Source organism: Myodes glareolus, chromosome 9 (genome assembly GCF_982192425.1).
Source record: "Myodes glareolus chromosome 9, mMyoGla1.1, whole genome shotgun sequence".
In the NCBI taxonomy this organism is placed as follows: Eukaryota; Metazoa; Chordata; class Mammalia; order Rodentia; family Cricetidae; genus Myodes; species Myodes glareolus.
Window position 1 is genome coordinate 95,097,580 of NC_142034.1, and position 19,564 is coordinate 95,117,143.

Sequence of the window (19,564 nt, forward strand, 5' to 3'; positions counted from 1 at the left end):
CAAGACGGGAGGTCGGGTGGGCTCTCTTCTACAGGAGGCAGTTGTCATTCCTTGGCTCCCAACTTCCAGTCTCTGAGCTTTGCTTTTCCCACCACACATGCCCCAAAGAGTGAGCCAGGCAGCTCTGTTTTCTGCTGTTTATTGACAGCTGACAGCAGCTCCCTGCCAGACCCCCCTCCCCATTTCCTAGAGCCCTAGCCTGGGCCACCTATACAGAGGAGGCTGATAAATGGCCAGCATGTTCACTGATAAGGAAGCGCCAGGAATGACAGTTGGAAGGGGCCCATGTCCACACTACCTTAATTGGCCCCCTCCACCAGCCTACACCACAATTATGGTTTTGGCAAGTTATTTTTTTGTTTTTGTTTTTTTAAGAAATGTCAATGTTATGCCCAACACTTGTAGATCAGCAAACACGAAAGAGGAGACCAGTCAGTGTTTTTGTAAGGAGGAAAACAGGGTGAGGAAGAGAGTACTACACAACACAGCCTCAGACCATGAGCAGACTTGGCCATGGGAATTCAAGATGGGCAGGCTGGCTGCCTGTATAAGGCTGCCTTGGGGGAGGCGGGGGCAGACACAACCTTGAACACACATCTGCCCATAGTATGGCATGCATGCCCTTGCACTCATGCCCACGTTCACACAGGGTTCACCCGGGATGTACCCTCACACCGGCACCCCAAGGGCATGGCCACACTCAGAAGGAAGAGCCCCTCCAGAGGTCTATGGGGCATGGAGAGGAGCAGGTGAGAGCAAGGCACATCCTTCATGTTCCTCAGACTCTCAGAAGCTAGAAGAGTGGAGGAGAGGCCTTGGGCAGAGCCACTCCTCCAGACTGTGCCTCCCAGGTGGTATGTGTGCTCGTGACCAGGGGCAAGGTCATTCCTAGATGAAAGAAGAGAAGGGCAGACAGGTGGCCTCGACCTCTGACATCTGCAGTCTCCAGCTGGACTTGGGTCCTTTCTGTTGGTAAATGGTTTCTATAGAATCAATAGTATTTCTTCTCTTTAAATATATATTTGTTAAAGTTATCTTTTTGTTTCTCTGGGGAAATCTGCCTCAGCTCATTCCCAATAAATTAATACTCTTGATAGCTTATATTCTGGGGTGCAGTGGGGCGAGCCCAACCTTGGCCCCCTGTCCCTTGTGCTGTGCCAGAGCGGCTGGCAGAGGTTCCCCAATGGGCAGTTCTGTGCTGGGCATAGGCCTGTGCTCTGCCACAGATTGGGGAGAGGGCCACAGTGGCCACCCCCCTCATCTTCCCTTGGTGCTCAGTCGGCTTAGGGCAAGGGAGGAAACAGCCCTCCACAAGCAGAGCAAAGCCTGCATGGGTAGGGCCCAGCATTTGTTGCACAGGGAGCAGCAGACAGGAATGGGCACCAGCGGGCAGCACATCTGCCCAGAGCCCTTGGAGCGTCCCCCACCCCCGTGCCAGGGGGCTGACGACCGGCCTGGGCCAGGAATAGGAGTTGTGCTTGTGCAGAGCTGGGCGTACCCCGCCCACTCGGCCCCCGCCCACCGCTCGGAGGTGCCCGTCCTGAGGTAAAGGTCAAAGTGCGGGCCTGAACTGGGATACGGTGGGCCCGTGTCTGTGGCCGCCTCACTCCAGCATGGCATCCAGCTGGTCGGCCAGGTCGTCGAACATGCTGCCGATGTCTTCCAGGATGCTGCCAGTGCTCTTCTCCTCGATGGAGGAGGGGCTAAGGGTGGTCATGCATCAGTGGGGTGGGGCAGCACAGGCCCCCTTCCTCAAGGCTAGATGGCTCCACAGCAACCCACTCTTAAACCCGGCTGGAAGGATCCGCCTATCCCTACCAGTCCACCCATTAGAGCCGCGCCTTGTGCTGGACCAGAGCTCCCCACACCAGCCCGAGGTACCTACCGAGGGCCTTGTCCGTCTTCCTGCCGGATCTTCTCCTCCACTGCCTGCAATGCAGCAGCCAAACACGCACTAGTCTCCTCTAGCTTCTGCCGAGCACTGTCCCCTGGTGAAGCACAGTCTGGAGCTACTGGTGGTCCGGAGGCCACTGAAGCGGCAGCGCGAGGAGGCTTGGCGGGTACGTGCAGCGCGGGTGCGCCTGGGGAAGGGGGTTTGGCTGGGCTGGCGCTCTGCGAGGGCGGCGAACTAGCTGGCTTGACTACGGCTGCTGGCGGCTGGCGTGCCGGCGAGGGCACAGGCGAGGTGGTGGCGCTGCTGGACTGTAGTCCCGCCACAGCCTTCGCTGGCTTGGGTGCTGTGGGTGGCGGTGGAGGCTTGGGTGACACAGGTGGTGGCGTGCCATGGGCACGCTTTACCTCTGCATGGAAGAGGACGATGCTGGTACCCAAGGAATAACAACACAGTGTTCCCTCCATCTAGCAGGAGAGATGCTGTACCTGGCCCTGTTCTCACTGCAGCCGCTAGGGTATGCAATTCCACTGCAAAATGTGTCACTGTTTCCTAAGCTCCTTGAGCCTGAACCTCAAGTATTCAGCCGCGATGGCTGTCCTCTATGGAAACCGACCCTCTCCTGTATCAGGGAACTCCAGCTAGGTCTTCCTGTGTATGAGCCTACTCTTGGCTATCTGTACCTCCTTCACTGAACAAGAGGCATGTTCACTACAGGTTGGCAGAGTTGTCCCACACCACCTGGGCTTCATCAAACCCAAAAAAAGGAAAACCAGACTGTGAGGGTGGCAGGCAAGGGGCCTGTCCTGAGATCCCCGTGTTTTTTCTTAGCTGGCTTTCTGTACCTACCTGGGCTGCCAGGGCCTGGCAGTGGCACCTTCTTGGAGGCAGGTGTGGGTGAGCCCTGTATCTTGGTCACAGGCTGAGCCAGGATGGGCTTGGGAGAGACGGGTGGCTTCACTGGCTTCCGGGCATTGCCATCAGGCAGGGGCAGTGGGGGCAGCTGCATCAGGTCAGCAGGTGGGGGCTCAGCAGGTGGAGGAGGAGGGGGCAGCTCCGGGGGCCCAGCCTGCTCAGAGGCTGGCCGTCGGCGAACAGTGGCTGTACCATTCTGATACACAGACAGTGGTGGGGGTGGTTCAGGTCCCGTGTCACGCTCTTTAGCCTTAGGCCTGCGCTTGACTGTGTCAGACTCTGTCAGGATGAACTTGACATTCTCTTGCTGGCTCTGCTTGGCCCGGATGCGCCTCTTGAGTGTGGCACTGGCCTCTACCCGGGCAAGGGGAGGGCCCTCCACACTTGCCTCCCCCTTGGCTGGACCTCGAGGCCGTTGTCGGGCTGCACCATCCTCCAGAAAATGACTCTGCTCTGTTGGTTCCCCAGGTCCCCGGCGAGCAGTGGCCAAAAGTCCCGTGACTGGGCCGCTGAGTGTACGGCGCCGGTTTACCACTTCACCATCAGGCCCAATGGCCTCTTTATGTTTCACAGAGGCCAACACAGTAGCTACCCGACCCGGTTCTGGACTAGCAGGACGAGGTGTGGGGTGGCCTTCAGGGGGCCTGCGGATAGCCCGCCCCCCACCCCCAATGGAGGACAGCTCCAACATGGCTGCAATGCTCTTCACGCTGCCGGCACTGCCTGTGTCCACGCTGCCAGTCAGATCACTAGCCCGTCGGCGCTGGGCCCGCACTCCCAGCCGGCCATCCTCTGTCTCAGCATCTGGAGCCGGCTCATCAGCTAGGTTGGCACTGGCCATGGCTGAGCTGGAGCGCTTGGGCGGAGGTGGTGGGGGCCCCTTCTTGCGTGGCCGCACAGCAAAGGACTGACTGCGATTAACATTCTTGTCAGCGCCAGCGGGAGCCCTCACTGAGTGGCTCCGACCCACACGCCGCTGGACTGTGGCATAGGGTCCAGCAGCACTGGGCACCAGCAGCTCATCCCGCTCCGGCTCGCTGTCAGAGGCTGCATAGCGGTTTAGGCTGTGGGCACGTTTCTTGGGCCGCCCAGGCTCCACATCAGCTTCTGGGGGCAGACACAGTGTGGGCACAGCTGCCGATACCGGTGGGAGTGCGGGTCCTGGAGCAGCCGGCCCCACCTCACCCTCAACTGGCTGAGGCAGCACATAGGCAAAGCCACGGTGTGTGGGTGACTGAGGCAGGGAACGGGGTGACATGGGTCGGTCTGTCGGTGGCAGCAGCTGTGGGGTGGGCTTCACCTTGGCTGTAGCTGGACCATGAGGTCCCCCAAGTGCCTGAGGAGAACCCGGCTGAGCTTTGGTGGGTGTCTGTGGGGGTGTGAAGTGGCTGGCACCTGATGGAAGGACCTGCCGTGGCTTGCCAGGCACTGGGGGCACACTGGCCCTCTTGACACTGTGGCCATGGCGGCCAGACCGCACCTCCTTGGGTGGGGTGCCAGGGGCCGGCCCCTCATCCAGCAGGTATTCCTGACTTCGTGACATAGGGCTGCCAGGCCCTTGGGGCCCGTCACCCAGCAGCTCCTGTGAGCTGCTCATGTGCCGAGACCGGCCACCCAGGCTGGACTCCTGTCGCAGGGTGGCCCTTGGAGTGGGTGGCAGGTGGTTGGAGGACTTCTCAGCAGCAGCTGCACCTGCTTCAGCTGGGCCAGACAGGGCAGCCTGCAGCTCACCACTGAGTTCACTGTCCTGGAAGGTGGTCATCTTAGGAGATTGGCAATCTGCGGCAGCAGGCTCAGATGGCGGCGGCGACTCAATAGCCATCATTTCAAGTGACTGGGGTGCCTTTCGGCGCAGGGGTCCCCCCTCATACTTGGAGTATTCCACCTTTTGCAGTTCTGCCAGTTTCCTCACGGCCAGCATCAGCTTCTTTTGGTGTCCTGAGTCGGGGGTGGGGGAGAGGCTGGTCAGGAGGACCTGGAGGTACAGGCAGATATGGAGGGGCAGGCTGGAACCTTACCCAGCTTGGTGATGCCAATCTCCTGCAGATCCTCCCAAGTGATATCGGTGATGAAATCAATGTTCTCATAGCCGTTGTCCACCAGCACCTTGTAATACTGGGCCAGACCGATCATGGAAAGCCACACAGCCAGGTTAGCCTATGGAGAGGGGGACAGAGAGGGGCAGCCCGAGCTGGCTGCTCACACCATGACCACCTACTTGGAACTATTAGAAGATGGGCCTGTGGGGCACAGACAGACAGAAGAACAGACAGACAGGCCTGAAATGTCAGTATTGCAGACAGCCTCAGCACAGCCTTGGTGGGAACTGCTGGCCAGCTCCTCAACAGGCCAACGGCACACTAGGATACGCACAGGCTAACACATGCAAACACACAGGATACCTATCATCTAGACACAGTTTCAGGTACAAGAAAGTGCTTCTTTGCCTAATCAGGTGGCCACAGACAGTGTCCTGAGAAGACACACCCATATGCAAGACACACACACAATGCCACATATGATCCATGTACACACACCGCACACCCTGCATGCTACTTCCAGCTATACGAAACACAAGCACCCTCTCTTGATCACTTCGCAGTATTTCCCCACCTGCAGCAGATGCGTGATCACGCACCCGTTACACATTCACCACACAGCCATACCAGGAATGTGCAAATGTCCACCGTGTCCACCAAGAACTGCCCAGTCGTCCCAAGCTCCCAGCTGATGACACTCTCGCACCCACACTCAGCACCTTCAGTCATGCAGGTGACAGAGCGAGGCGAGGTCCATGACACCCAGATGTGCTCCTGGGAGGATCCCTGAGCTGCTGACTGAGTGGCAAGGTGGGGTGGATGAGGGCAGCCCTGCTTGCCAACAGATCCAGGGCCCTGGAGGGGACAGGCTTTGGGGAGCCAGCAACACTCTCCCATGGATGGGAGCACAGGGCTAGTGTGCAATCCAGAGGGCCAGTATCAGCCCAGAAGCCCATATACAGGCATCTCCTCATAAGTAAGAGCAAAGGCTACTGTGTGCAGAAGCCACCAGAGAGCTGTCAGCCATTAGCACAGGCTAGCACGTGCAGTACAGGGACCTGTGTTCATGCATATGGCAAGCATGTCCGACACCAACCCGTCCGCAGTCCACGTAAGTAAATGACAGCACTATAGGGGTACTGGCCATGAGTAGAGATGACATACCCTCCTGACTTTAGGTTCCCTCACGGCTCCTAGAGTCTTAGCCATGAGCCTGCCTAGGGAGTTTGGACCCATTAATAGACAAATAGGCTGTCCAAATAGCTCCTTGCTAGCTGGCCGCTTCTGTAGCCCAGGCCTTGAACTCATGATCCTCCTGCTTCAGCCTCCCTGAGTGCTGAGTCCATGTACCACCAGGCCTGGCTGCATCCTCAACTCTACTTCCTAGGACCCCAGAAGGCAGATGAGGGCTGTGACCAGAGTGGTAGCCTGTCTGTCTGTCCATCTGCCTGCTGGTCCTGGCTCGGCCACCAGGGCGCAAGGAGCCTTACGGGTTTGTGTTCAGGCAGCCAGTCAGGAATGTTCAGGCCGCTGATCTCTGCTGTGATCTTCTTACGATGGCCTGGCTTGGTAACACCAATGGCTGTGAGGTCCTAGGCAAAGAGGAGGCCCATTAACTAGCAAGTAGAAGGACTCTGCCTTTTGGAAGGGGAGCATCTGGCAACCAGCCCATGGCAGCTCACCTCGGGGGTCATACGGCTGATGGTGGGCAGGTCATAGCCAGCACTGGTGAAGTTAGGGGCATAGAGCTGTAGCTGGAATGTGGCGAGCCACTGACTGACCGCCTCAGCACTCTGCAAGACACAAGGCACCAACTGCAGCCTGTCCACCGCTGGGCTGCGCCCCAACCTCCACTGTGCCTCCTTCTCTGCTGGGTCCGCCGTTGCGTCCACTGCACCAGTACTCCATGGTCTGTCGTCCTGGATACAGCATCTGCAGCCCTCCAGCCTTCTTCTGTGAGCTCCACCAGGAAGGTCCTGCTGAGTCTGTGCCATGGCTCCCCCACCCCACCCCATGTCTGCACCAATGATACCCGGACCATCTCAGAGATGCAGATGTGGCCCCATGGGAGGGGGCTCTAGGGAAGGGCTCTGGTAGGACTTTTCCTTGGAAGGTGGGCCCTGTGCCCTAGTCAGAAGTCCCTCGCCTCCTCTGCTGTGTGAGATTCAGCCATCAGCCTCGCAGCCGCACAGGTGCATACACACATGACCCACAGCACCCACATACACATTTACGTGTCTCACACCCATCCCCTTCCATCTGTGCTATCACACGCATGTACGCCCAGCTCAGAGTTGACCGCTGCACATCCACACGACACCCTGCATACTTCTACAAGTGTGCGCACACTAGCTCACAGCCTGAACAATAGACAACACCTGAACACTTGTGTGTGCGTGCACATATGACACAGAGACAGACAGAAGGACAGAGTCTGGTCTGTCAAAGCCTGCAGTAGCTGCTGTGGCCAGATATGTCTGTCAGACTGCTAACCCATCCCTCCCGAGTCCAGGCCTGGAGCTGACCAGGCCCTGTACCTTGCCCTCTGAGGCTGAGGCAGATTCCAGCTTCTTGGGTGGCTGATCCCCGTATACTTGCCCAGCATGGGCTGCTGGAGGCTGGGACCGGGCAGCACCTGGTAATGAAAGGGAGTGGTAGGAGAGAGCTATCTATATAGGGGGCACCTATACCGAGCCAGTATAGCTCGGTCCTTGCTCTTACCTGTAGAGCCCTCTGGAGGCTTGCTGGGGCTATCTCCTGGACTGGAATCAGAGACTGACTTTTGAGAAAGCACTGTGGCCAGGAGCTGGAATCCAGAAAGGCCACTTGCTATCACTGCTCCAAGTCTGACCACCCCAACCTGATCAACCCTCCCTGCTCACTCACCTTAACTCCTTCAGAGCCTGCATGCAGGGTATGGCCCCCACCACTTCGGCTCCCAGCCACATTGCTCAAGCTGCCACTGCGATCGCCACCTGCCAGAACAGGGACCATGAAGGATGCTGGCCCCACAGTGGTACCCGTCAGCAAAACTACTGTCCCAGTGCTCTGGAGGCCCCTTGCCTACCTGCAAAAGGCTTCCTCAGCACCCAGATCTCCTCCGGGGGTGCAGAGGGCCCCAAGGAGCCACCTCCCTGGGGTGGGCTTGGCTCGCTGCCTGTTCGGGAACCTGTAGGCCAAACACAGCCTTCCTGAACCCTGGGCAACCCAGGCACAGCTACACATGGAGAGGAAGCAGCGTAGAGGCCGTTCTCCTGCCCTCTGCCTTGTTGTCTCCAGTAACCTGAGAGACCCTGAATGTCTGAGACCAGGTCAGAGTGACAGGAGACTCAGGGCCAGGTGTCCTACCACTGGCCCTAAGGCCAGATAGACAAAGGGGTTGAGGAGCACTGGAGGGTCAACTTTCTCTGTGCTAGGGAACAAGTAAGGAGCCACCCAGCAGCCTGAGGCCAAATCTGTCTTAGGAACCAGATGACTTCAGGTGGTTGATCACACCTTCTACCTGGCCCTCTTGCCCTATCCACTAATCTCCATCCATGGCTACTCCAGAAGACCAATCAACCCCATTCTGACCTCACCCCCATCCTCTTTAAAACATACTATAAAGTTTTTCACCTTGGCCCTGCACTCCTCCTGTGTGCTCTGCCACGCTGGCCTCCTATCCACTAGGTGCTGAGATCCCGCCCCACTGCCCTCGAACACGTGGTTCATGTTGCAGGAGTGTTACCCATGACCTGGCCTCTCCCACCCTTCAGAGCTTCCTCTGTGCTTCACTTTCTCTGTGAAAGTGGTTGGTTCTTTTCCTGTGTTAGTATCAAAGTTCCCTGATTCTCCCCACCTCAGGACAAGACCACTGTCGGCCTGGGATCCTGTGTGTTTGGTGGCCACCTAAGAATTGGTGGCAATGCCTTTAATCTCAGCACTCAGGAGGCAGTGGTAAGTGAATCTCTGAGTTTGAGGTCAGCCTAGTCTACAAGAGCAAGTCCCAGGACAGTCAGAGCTGATATACAGAGATACCCTGTCTCAAAAACAAACCCCACCCCACTCCCCCCAAAAAAAGAAAGAAAGAAGAGAATTGGAGTGTGGAAGGCACGGTGAACCAAGTGAAGGAATGCACACGGCACTCTGCTGAGAGAGGGCCAGCAGGGGGGGGTTACTGGGTGGCGGTCCCGGCCTTGGCTAAAACTCAAACTGGCTCTGCCACCGACATACTAAAGCATACTTCTTTTCTTTCTTTCCAGTCCCCAGTCTCAGACTGAGTGCTTCTTGATTTCTTCCCTCCAGAGGGAGGAGAACTTACCTGCTCGTTTGACGATGGCCTCGCCCAGCGAGGATGGGAAGTAGCCCACCCTGTCATTGCCTGTCCGGTTATCATGAATGCAGCCTTTCCACCGGCCATCTGGATGCTGTTCAAGTACCTGACCAAACAAATGGGTGTATTCAGAGAGACACCTCAGCAGGTGAGGCCTGCTGGCCTGCACCCTCCCCCAACTGCTGCAGGATGATGTTCAAAGCATGCCAGAGTCCCTCCCATCCCTGTCACAGCACCCACGAACTGTCCTCACCGTGATAATGTCCCCAGCCTTCACATTGAGACTGGTCAGGTCATAATTGTTACAGTAATCCTTGGTTGCCCGAACCTGGAGCGCTGCTGAGGCCTCTGAAGATACAGGGAGTAGACCCCCAGTCCTGGGAGCTACCCTCCCCAGCCCATCCCAGCCCTCAGCCCCTCCAGGCCCCACCTCGAAGTAGTTGCTTGATCTCCTTGCTGGCCTGGGATGTAGTGAATTGGTGCACAATGTCGAGGGCTGTCTGGCTGTAGGTGTTCCTCACGTGGGCATTGATCCCACTCTGCGAACACCAAAGGCCAAGGCCTTGTCAGGGGTTCCCGTGCCCCCCACTTGGCCCCAACCTTCCTCTCTATGTCCTGGGTCACTAGACTCACATCCAACAGCAGCCGAACCACTTCTGTCTTCCCACAGAGTGCAGCTTCATGAAGGGCCGTGCCAGACTTGGTCTGGCGGTTAATGTCGATGCCGGCCTGAAGAAGGAGTCTGTGCAAAGGCGGGGAGAGCAGGCAAGGCCTTTTAGCCACAGCCCTCTCCTCAGAACCCTCACTCCTGACCTTGATTCTAACCAACATTGCTGGGGCTGGAGGACGAGTCACCCTGCCCTTGTGTAATGATATGATGTCCGTTCTTCCTTCCTTTCTTTTTTCCCTCCCTATGTCCCTCCCTCCTTCCTTCCTTCTTGGGTTTTTGAGACAGGGTTTCTCTATGTAGCTTTGGAGCCTGTCCTGGAACTCACTCTGTAGACCAGGCTGGCCTCGAACTCACAGAGATCACCTGCCTCTGCCTCTTGAGTGCTGGGATTAAAGGTGTGCACCACCACCGCCCGGTGTGAGTGTATGCGTGTGAGTGTGTGCAAGTGAGTGAGTGGGTGTGTGTGAGTGTGTGCTTATGTGAGTGTGTGTGAGTGCATGTGAGTACATATGAGTGAATGTGTGCATGTGAGTGTGTGCATGTGGGTGAGTGTGCATGTGAGTGAATGTGTGCATGTGTGTGTGTACATGTGAGTGTGTACATGTGTGTGAGTGTGTGTATGTGTGTGCATGTGAGTAAGTGGGGTTCTCTGGAGCTGGAGTTATAGAAGGTTGTGAGCTGCCCAACCTTGGGTCCTCTGGAAGAGCAGCAATTCCTTAAGTGCTGAACTATCTCTCTGGTTCCGACCAGCAAGCCTCAAGAATCCTCTTGTCTCTCCCTCCCCAGTAATGAGATTATAGGTACGGGCTGCCATGTCTGGCTTTTACATGGAAAACTCAGTCTTCATGATTGCATGGCAAGCACTAGCTGAGCCATCCCACCAGCACACCATTCCCGTTTGAAGACCAGATCTCATGTAGCCCAAGAAGGCATCAAACTCATTAGGGATGAAGATGACCCTGAACTTTTTTTTAAAAGATTTAATTATTATGTATACAGTGTTCTGCCTGCATGTATGCCTGCAGGCCAGAAGAGGGCATTTGATCTCATTATAGAGGGTTGTGAACCTCCATGTGGTTGCTGGGAATTTGAACTCAGGACCTCTGGAAGAGCAGCCAGTGCGCTTAACCTCTGAGCCACCTCTCCAGCCTGACCCTGAACTCTGGATCTTCCTGGCTCCACCCTCTCTGAGTACTGAGATTACAGATTTGTGCCACCATGCCTGACTCAAGGCCTTTGATTTTTCATTTTAGACAGGATGTTGCTAAATTGCCTAGGTTAGTCCTAAACTCTCTGTCCTCCTGCCAGTGACAGGCATGACAGACCTGTGCCACCACCCTGGATGTTCCTTTCTCATTCTTAAGCCAAGGACAGGAGCCTTGTGCCCCTGGCTACTACCACAACCTGGAGGCCTAAGGCATGCCCCATTCCTGTCCTGTACCTGATAATGTCAATATGGCCATTCTTGGCTGCCAGGTGCAGGGGGCTGGTGCCGTTGGGGTCCGTGGTATCTCCTGGTCTGGGCTCCAGCAAGGCCGCACACATGTTGCTACTTAGTAGCAGCTGGACTACCTTGAAGGAAGGAAGGAAGATCAGGGTAGGGTGGTCCTGGCTTGGGGCCACCCTGGCCCCACCACAGGGGAGGACAGGCAGGAGGTGACTCACCCATCTCTGGGGGAAACTTACCCCTACTCGACCGAACTCACAGGCCAGGTCCAGAGGTGTCTTTCCGGAGTTGTCTACCATGCAAGGGTTGGACTGATGCTGTAACAGCATCTCTGACTGAAGGACAAAGGTTTGGTTACCCCTGGGGTCACCCAACCTTCTGCCTGACTGCCCACCCAGACTTCCCATGAGGCCTCACCACATCATAGTGACCATGCTGGGCGGCCAAATGCAGGGGTATGTGGCCCTCGTCGGATGGGACATTTACTGCTGAGCCTGCCTTCAGCACCAGCTTCATGGGCTCCTTCCGGCCCTGCCAGGCTGCGTAGTGCAATGGCCGCATGCCTGGGGACAGGTATGGTTTGTTGAAAAGTAAGTACTGACCCTAAATCCAACCGTCTCTAAAGAGGCTATGTCACCGTCTCTAAGGTTCTGTCTTCATCCAGGCAGATACCTTGGGCTGAAGGCTGCCAAGATTCCACCCTTGGCCTCATCCCCTGCCCTTGGCTTCAAGGCCCCCCAGACCAGGCTTGCCTTTGTTGTCCTTGATGTCTACAGCAGCCTGAGCCTCCAGCAGTAGAGAGATCAATTCCGTGTTGCCATTCAGGGCAGCATGGTGCAGGGCTGAGAAGCTGGGTAGATGAAGGGCAGGTCAAGGAGTGAAGCTAATGCCCAGCCTTCCTTCCCTGGGGCTAATGCCCAGCCTTCCTTCCCTGGGGCCCACCCACCCTGGGGATCCACGCTGCTTCTGCTCAAGCTGACAACTCACCCATCTGGGTCCTGGAAGTTGACATTGATCTTCTTGGTAGAGCCTAGGAGCTCTGTGGAGAAAGAGAGACCCAGTGAGGAGAGGCGGTCCAGACCCTTTTAAGAACTGGGGAAGATGACGGTGATCTGCCTGCCTACTGGAGCAAGGTCTAATCTACAGTCACACATCCAGCTCAGCAGGAACTCGGCTCTAGATATTCAACTTGTCCTCATCAGGGAAGGGGAGTCCAGACCATGAACCCACATGGGTATACACATGTGCACATGCACGTCTCCCTTGGGATACTGCCTCAGCACCTGCCATTGGTGGGAGGGAGAAAGCTGGCCCCATCTGTCTCTCAGAAGGACCCAGATGGGGCCGGGGGTGGTTGAGGAGGCTGGAACACCCGGAAATGGGGTATTTCTGGGGGAAAGGACTATATCCAAGCCCTCTGCTGCCAGTTCTGGCTGCCATGTGGATAAGCCCTACAACCCTGCAGGAGAGGGAGACATTGGCTTGTAGGCAAGGGCCTCCAGGTGACCCATGCCAATGGCCACCTTGCCCACAAAAGCCACGTTCATACTGACTAGAGCACCAGGGTCCACACTCTCCCTTCCGAGGGTCTCTCTCATCCCGTGGCCTCCCTCACCCTGGCCTTTCTAGAGCTTTCAGAAGAGGGAGCCCACCAAAGCCATCCCAGTGGGCCCTTGTCCACCGGACTCTTGCCAACCCCCTGCCTGTCTGGGCCATGGTTATATAACCCATTTGTGGGTCAGTCACTCTGTGGGGGGGGGGGGCTAGAAGGACAGAAGCCCCTTTGTGCAGGCTCAGGACAGCGGTGGGGGTAGGGGACGGGGACCCAAAGGCAGGGGAGCCAAGAGAGTAGAGTCACAGTGGGCTGGCTGTAGGGCTTAGCTTGGATTGGCTCGGCCTCAGCCACCGGGCACAGCATGTGGGTCTCTTGACAATCCCTGAAGCCCAGGAAGCCAGCTGCACCTAAATTTCAATCTTTGTTCTGACACTCCCTAGCCCCGTGGCCTTAGCCACTGGCTCTTCTGTGACCTAGAAAAGGTGGTATCTGTCACCTGAGCCGGTGAAACTTGGGGCATTACCTCAACACTAGGCCCTACTAACACAGAATCAGATGCGCCCCCACATCTCACAGAATCACAGAATCTCTCCTGGGTAGAGCGAAAGTACTGCCACCTTCTGGTGGCTCCCACGGTCTCAGACAGTAAGGGTACCAGTTCATTAACTATATACTCTTTCCCCAGTAGTCAGCCAGACCAAGCCTTGGCATCAAGAGGCAGCCTTGGCAGCCAGGTGCAGTGGCACACGCCTTTAATCCAAGCACTTGGGAGGTAGAGGCAAGCGGATCCCTGTGAGTTTGAGGTCAGCCTGTTCTACAGAGTGAGACTCTGTCTCAAAGAGTAAAAAATAAAAGAGAGTCAACCCTGGGGTCTTTCTCATGGACCTGTCATGTTCTCAGGCAAATCCCCCTGACCGGCTGTACCTGAATATACACTCAGAGCACATCCAGGTCCCAGGCTTTTCACCATACCACAGTTATCACCACAGGCCTGACTGGCACTTCAGACAGGATCCCTGCCACTGCCTTCCCACTGGTGTCAGCACTGACTCCTTGTATCCCTCGGTTTCTCCTCCACACAAATAAGTAGGAGCACTGTTAAAATGCAGGTCATAGCCAGACACAGTAGCGTACACTCTCAATCTCAGCACCCAGGAGAGAAAGCAGAAAAATCAGGAGTTCAAGGCCAAACTTGACTACACAGTAAGTTTGAGGCTAACCTGGGCTACATAAGATGCTGTAACAAGAAAAAAAAGGGAAAAAGAAAGGAAGGAAGGAGGAAGGGAGGGAGGGAAAGCAGGCAAAACGAAATTTCTGAAAACCGCCGGGTGGTGGTGGCACATGCCTTTAATCCCAGCACTCGGGAGGCAGAGGCCAGCCTGGTCTATAAGAGCTAGTGCAAAAACCACAAGTTACCAGCCATATGTGGTACATGTGCCCATTACTGCAGCACTTTGGAGGTGAAGGCAAAAGGATTACAAGTTCCAGCCTACCTGGAGCTGCAGATGAGATTCTGTCTCAAAAAACAAAGCAAAGCAAACAAACAAAAAACATGGGGGGGTGGGGTCACAGCAATGAGATGGCTCACCAAGGAAAAGGGCTTGCCAGCAAGGCTAACTTGAATTCAAGCCTTGAAACCCACCTGGTGGTGAGTGAAAATTGACTCTTGCAAATCGTTCTATGACACACACACACCATGCACGTGTATGCACATATACATAAATAATACCTACATGCAAACACGAATTAAGAAGGAAAAAAAAAAGGAGCCAGGTATGACAGTACAGGCCTTTGATCCCAGTACTTGGAAGCAAGTGCTGGTGGAGCTCTGTAGACCTAGCCTGGTCCAGTGAGATAGTGAGACCCTATCTCAGAGCAAAAACCCACCAACAAAACGAAACACCAAAGTGGGAAACAGCAATACAGACCTCTTGGAAACCCTCCAGTGCCATTTCACCGGGGTGGAGGCTCAGGCTGCAATGTCTCATGTGATTGGCCCTTGCTTTTGCTCTGACCTCTCCCCAGCTGCATACCTTCCTTAATGTCCCTCTAACACAGAGGGCACCACAGCCACATGATACCCTCCTTCACGCCCAAAATGATGCCCTGCCCTTCCTGAATTAGTTGTGTTTTCCTCCCTAGTCCCCTTCACCACCCAGTGAATTTTCACATCAATTTTCTTCATGGCTTTGGTAGCTAAACAATGCCATTTGCATCCTGCATGCTGTCTGTCCATCTTCAGGGCCAGCTGCATGGGGGGGGGGGGGGGGAGTAACCTGTACAGTTACTCAGAAAGGTACCCGACTTGAATACTTTGATTTCAGATAAAGGTCTTAATTATCATCTTTTTTATATTTCTTATGATTTATTTAACTTTATTTTATGTGCATTGGTGTGAAGGTGTCAGATCCTTGGAACTGGGTTTTCAGACAGTTGTGAGCTGCCATGTGGGTGCTGGGAACCGAACCCGGGTCCTCTGAAAGGACAGTCAGTGCTCTTAACCACTGAGCCATCTCTCCAGCCCCCTACATTATCATCTTACATGAGGCCCTGAAAACTATATGGCTGAGTCTGCTTCAGTCCCCTGCTACGACCTGATGTCATGGTTCTGTGACATTCCCTCCAGAGCCTTGCTCAAGTCACCTTGCCCACTCTTCTCAGCTGTAATGCAGTCAGGTCTCGGAGTCTCCAAGGCTTACCAAATTCTTGTTCTCCCTCCACCATGGGGCCTCCAGGCAGCTATGGAGTCAGCTTTAGGGAGTGGGAGCCCCAGGCACACTACTCTGAGGTCAGATAAGCAGAGCCAATGTTTTAGAGGGGTATAGTGGTCAAGACTCAGAAAAGGACATTAGGGAGGAGGGGGCGCTCCATCAAGAATGGGACTGTCAGGGGGCTGGAGAGATGGCTCAGTGGTTAAGAGCATTGCCTGCTCTTCCAAAGGTCCTGAGTTCAATTCCCGGCAACCACGTGGTGGCTCACAACTATCTGTAATGAGGTTTGGTGCCCTCTTCTGGCCTGCAGACATACACACAGACAGAATAGTGTATACATAATAAATAAATAAATAAATATTTTAAAAAAAAGAATGGGACTGTCAGCAGGGTGTGGCGTTGTATACCTTTAATTCCAACACTTAGGAAGTAGAAGCAGACAGAGGAGTTTAAGCCTCCCTGCTCTATCTCCCAGCTAGCCTGCAAGGATTACATGGTGAGAACATTTCAAAAGAAAATTAGTTAATTTTGTTTAAAAAAAAGGGGGGGGGGGAGTAGTGTCAACTGCTTAGAGGGCACTTTGAGGTCTCAGAGCATCCCCAGTGCCTGCAGGAGATACTGAAGAAGACGAAGACGTTGTGCTGGGGTGGCCATCCCACAGCAGGGCAGGCTCCGGGAATGAGTCAGGAGCAAAAGACAGCTGGAGGCGGCCTGGGAACTGAGGAGGGGGCAAGTGGTGGCCAAGCTGAAGGCCTCAGGAGCCCCTTACATGTTTTTTGTTTGTTTTGTTTTTCAAGACAGGGTTTCTCTGTGTAGCCCTGCCTCTTGCGGAACGTGCTCTGTAGACCAGGCTGGACTCAAACTCACAAAGATCCGCCTGCTTCGGTCCCCCTGCCCCACCCCCAGCATTGGGATTAAAGGTGTGCGCACCACCCAGTCCCTTTCACTTTTTAATAGGTGTCTGTATCCATACAGTACATAGGCATGGGGTGCAGCTCCCTGGCAGAGTTTACTTAGCATTCATAAAGCCCCGATTCCATCCATCCCCAGTAGCACACACATATATAAGCAGTGCACAAATCTTGCCCCCGTTTCTTGTGACCCCAAATCTCAAGCTGCTCTCCAGAGACCAGCCTGAGACCAGATCCAAACTCCAGTTTGGAAAGATTTAAAACAAACAAAAAAAAAAAACACAGATTTCACTACACTGCCCTGGCTAGCCTGGAACTCACTACGGTGGCCTAGAACTCACAGAGATCCTCCTGACTCAGGCTACAGAGTACTGGGATTAAAGACGTGTGCCACACATCCTGCTGGAAGGGATTCTTAGTGGGCCAAGGTGAGAGAGAAACAGGTTCTGGCAATTAATTCCTACATGGTGTCCTCAGTCTGCCATGGGGAGGTAGACAGGACCCGCAAGCAGCAGGAGAAGGGTGCCCTTACATCTCACCTCCAAAGCTGTCTCTTTCTCCCTCAAGGATAACAGTTAAGTGTGCATACGTGTGCAGGCTCCCTTGACAACAAGGTTGGGGGCTTGAACCATGTGCTGGAGCGAAGAGCTGGGCCCAAAAAAGGCTCAAGAACAAGATTGTGGGGAAATCTCTAGGCTGACTGGGAACACACTCTCTTTTTGTTTCATTTTTGTTTTTTTGAGACAGGGTCTCTAGAACTCACTCTGTAGACCAGGCTGGCTTTGAACACACAGAGATCTGCCTGTCTCTGCCTCCCAGTCGCTAGGATTAAAGGCGTGCACACCACTATGCCTGGCTGGTGTGTGTATGTGGGGGGGGGAACACACTCTCAAGGATACTTATGAACACCCCCCCCCAACACCCCATGGCCCAAACTCCAGCTGTACTTTGCTAAATCAAAATACATCTTACTCCAAAGCAGGCCAGCGTTGCCATGACAACCGAGCTACTTCATGGAGGGATTTCTCTGTCTGATTTATTACACCGCCCCTCTGACTCAGAGAGTAAAGGCATAAGAGCCAAGACAGGTGCCCTTGCTGTCTCTGGGACCACACTAGCCAGAGGCAAGGGACCTCTCACCTCCCCACAACCAGCCACACGGAAGGGAAAGGGAACCCCACATTTGTGGTTCCCACTGGCTGGCAGCAGAAAAATGCCAGCACCATTAGAATTTACTGAATTCGAACTAAGTGTCTCCTCTTCATCAGTACCGTCTTCCTGCTTTCACGCTGCTGTGAGGTGGTGGGGACCACAGATGCTCCATCCTACAAATAAGGCCATTAAGGCCTAGAGAGCCAGTATGGCCAAGGACACAAGGCCACTAGGTGCCTTACCCTCTTCCATCTGCCTCTCCCTAGAAGTTCTTCCACTCAGTCTTGAGGCCCTAGTAAGTGAAGCTTCCCAGCCGGCCTGTGTGCCCTGGAACCACCACTGTCCTCACCAACAGTCCCATGTCCCAGCAGCCCCCTGGAGAAATGGGATCCCCCTTCCCCCAGCTTATACGCAGTCTATGGTGGTGGGTAGGGAGTGATGGCCCCCAAGTCCCATGTGTTGACCTACAGGGCCCAGTTTGTGCCTGCGCAGGTGCCCTGACACACTGACACGGTCATACGTGCGCAGCTGCACACTCGGCTAGTCCACACGCCCATCCATCCATCTCCAGAGGCCCCTAGGGAGGCTCCAGGATGAGTAGGGTGGAGAACTAGAATCAAAGCTCCAAGCTCCAAGCCCTTCTCTGGACCCCCCAGGGCACAAGCTAGGGATGGTGTGGGAGTTCCTTTACTGGTCCTCGGCCCCTTTTCCCAGCAGAGAAGCCAGGGATGACCAAGGTCTATAGAAACCTGCAGAAGCAGTGAGCCTTCAGTCCTTATCCCCCAGGCTGTTCCTGCCTCAAACCCAGCCTGCCCCAGGGCTGGGCGACCTTGGGCCTCTGCTTCACTTCCTCATCAGTAAATGGCCCCCACTGGCCATGCCTGGGCAGCCACACCCCCAGCGTGGTCCTCTCCCCCCCCCCCGCCCTTCCCTGCAAAGCCTGTTATTAAACATAGGGTGGGGAAGAGAGGTCTGACAGAGATTGTTAGCCTCTGGGTCGCCCCTCACCGTAAGGGCCCCTCCCTCTCTCGACAGTGTGTCTTGATGGGGGGGGGGGGAATCCGTCTCGCCCTTAAAAGCCCAAGTAGAAATCATCAGCCCGCAGCCTGGGAAGGGAGGGGGTCCGAGAGAGGATGTGATTGCCAGCGGCCTCAGGGGGATAGTGGGTGCCGCAGGTGCCCGCAGGGGGCTGGGCAGACGGTCCAGCGCTCGTCGCCGCCCCTCCTCCAGAGCTGGGGCGAGAAGTGGGGGCGCGGACCAAGGGTCTGGGCGCTCCTGGCCCCGCCCCACCCCCGGAGACCACAGCATCCCTTCCCCGCCCTGCACCCCGGCGGTGGGGGCCCCGCCCGCGCCCCGCGCGCCCCCCGCACTCACTGGCCTTCCCCGGCCGCGGCCTCTGCAGCAGCCTCTGCGCGGTCCCCACGTCCTCCGCCTTCACCGCCTGCACCAGCTCCTGCTCCTTCCCCATGGCGCCACCGGGCCCGCAGCGACGCGGCGCTCGGTGCTCACGGCGGCTCAGACGCAGCGGCGGCCCCGCGTCTGCGATCGCATCCTTTCCAGCCCGCGCTGCCTGCGCCGCCCGCCGCCCAGCGTCCTGCGGGTTCGGGTTCGGGCTCGTTCTGGGATTTCGGGCTCGGACTGGGGTTGGGGCTCCGACGCGGAGGGACGAATAGCGCGTCACGGGCGGGGGGCGGCCCAGGGGCGGGAGCCGGCGGCAGCGGCGGGCACCCGGTGGCGCGCCGCGTCTGAGCCGCCTCCCGGACGCCTGGGTCCGCTCCCGCGGCCGCTGACCTCCGTCAGCCCGCGCCGGCCGCGCGCCCGGCTCCGAGGCTCCGCCCCCGCATGGGCCCTCCCCCCCCCCCTCCCGACGCCCCCACCCCACGTTTGGGTGCGCGGGTCAGGCTAGGCCCCTGCGGACAGCGGGGAACCGAGGATGACCGCCTGGGACAGAGGACGGTGCG

General features: G+C 56.1%; 1 protein-coding gene across 2 annotated transcripts; it reads right to left on the bottom strand.

Annotated features, from left to right (window-relative positions):
- Positions 1–123: 123 nt before the first annotated feature.
- Positions 124–19,344, bottom strand: Caskin1 (CASK interacting protein 1). Of its 2 annotated transcripts, XM_087910767.1 has the most exons (20): positions 18,978–19,343; positions 12,262–12,313; positions 12,027–12,124; positions 11,692–11,837; positions 11,514–11,609; positions 11,269–11,399; positions 9,791–9,899; positions 9,588–9,696; positions 9,411–9,505; positions 9,146–9,263; positions 7,913–8,014; positions 7,732–7,820; positions 7,567–7,651; positions 7,383–7,480; positions 6,528–6,638; positions 6,336–6,437; positions 4,825–4,963; positions 2,741–4,744; positions 1,886–2,300; positions 124–1,703 (listed from the first exon to the last, which is right to left on the bottom strand). In XM_087910767.1, exons 1-20 carry the CDS (start codon positions 19,069–19,071, stop codon positions 1,604–1,606), a joined length of 4,293 nt encoding a protein of 1,430 aa, XP_087766893.1. In that variant the 5' UTR covers positions 19,072–19,343; the 3' UTR covers positions 124–1,603. The 2 variants fall into 2 exon arrangements, with proteins under 2 accessions (XP_087766893.1, XP_087766894.1); XM_087910768.1 differs by lacking the exons at positions 6,336–6,437; positions 6,528–6,638 and having other exon boundaries at positions 18,978–19,344.
- Positions 19,345–19,564: the final 220 nt, after the last annotated feature.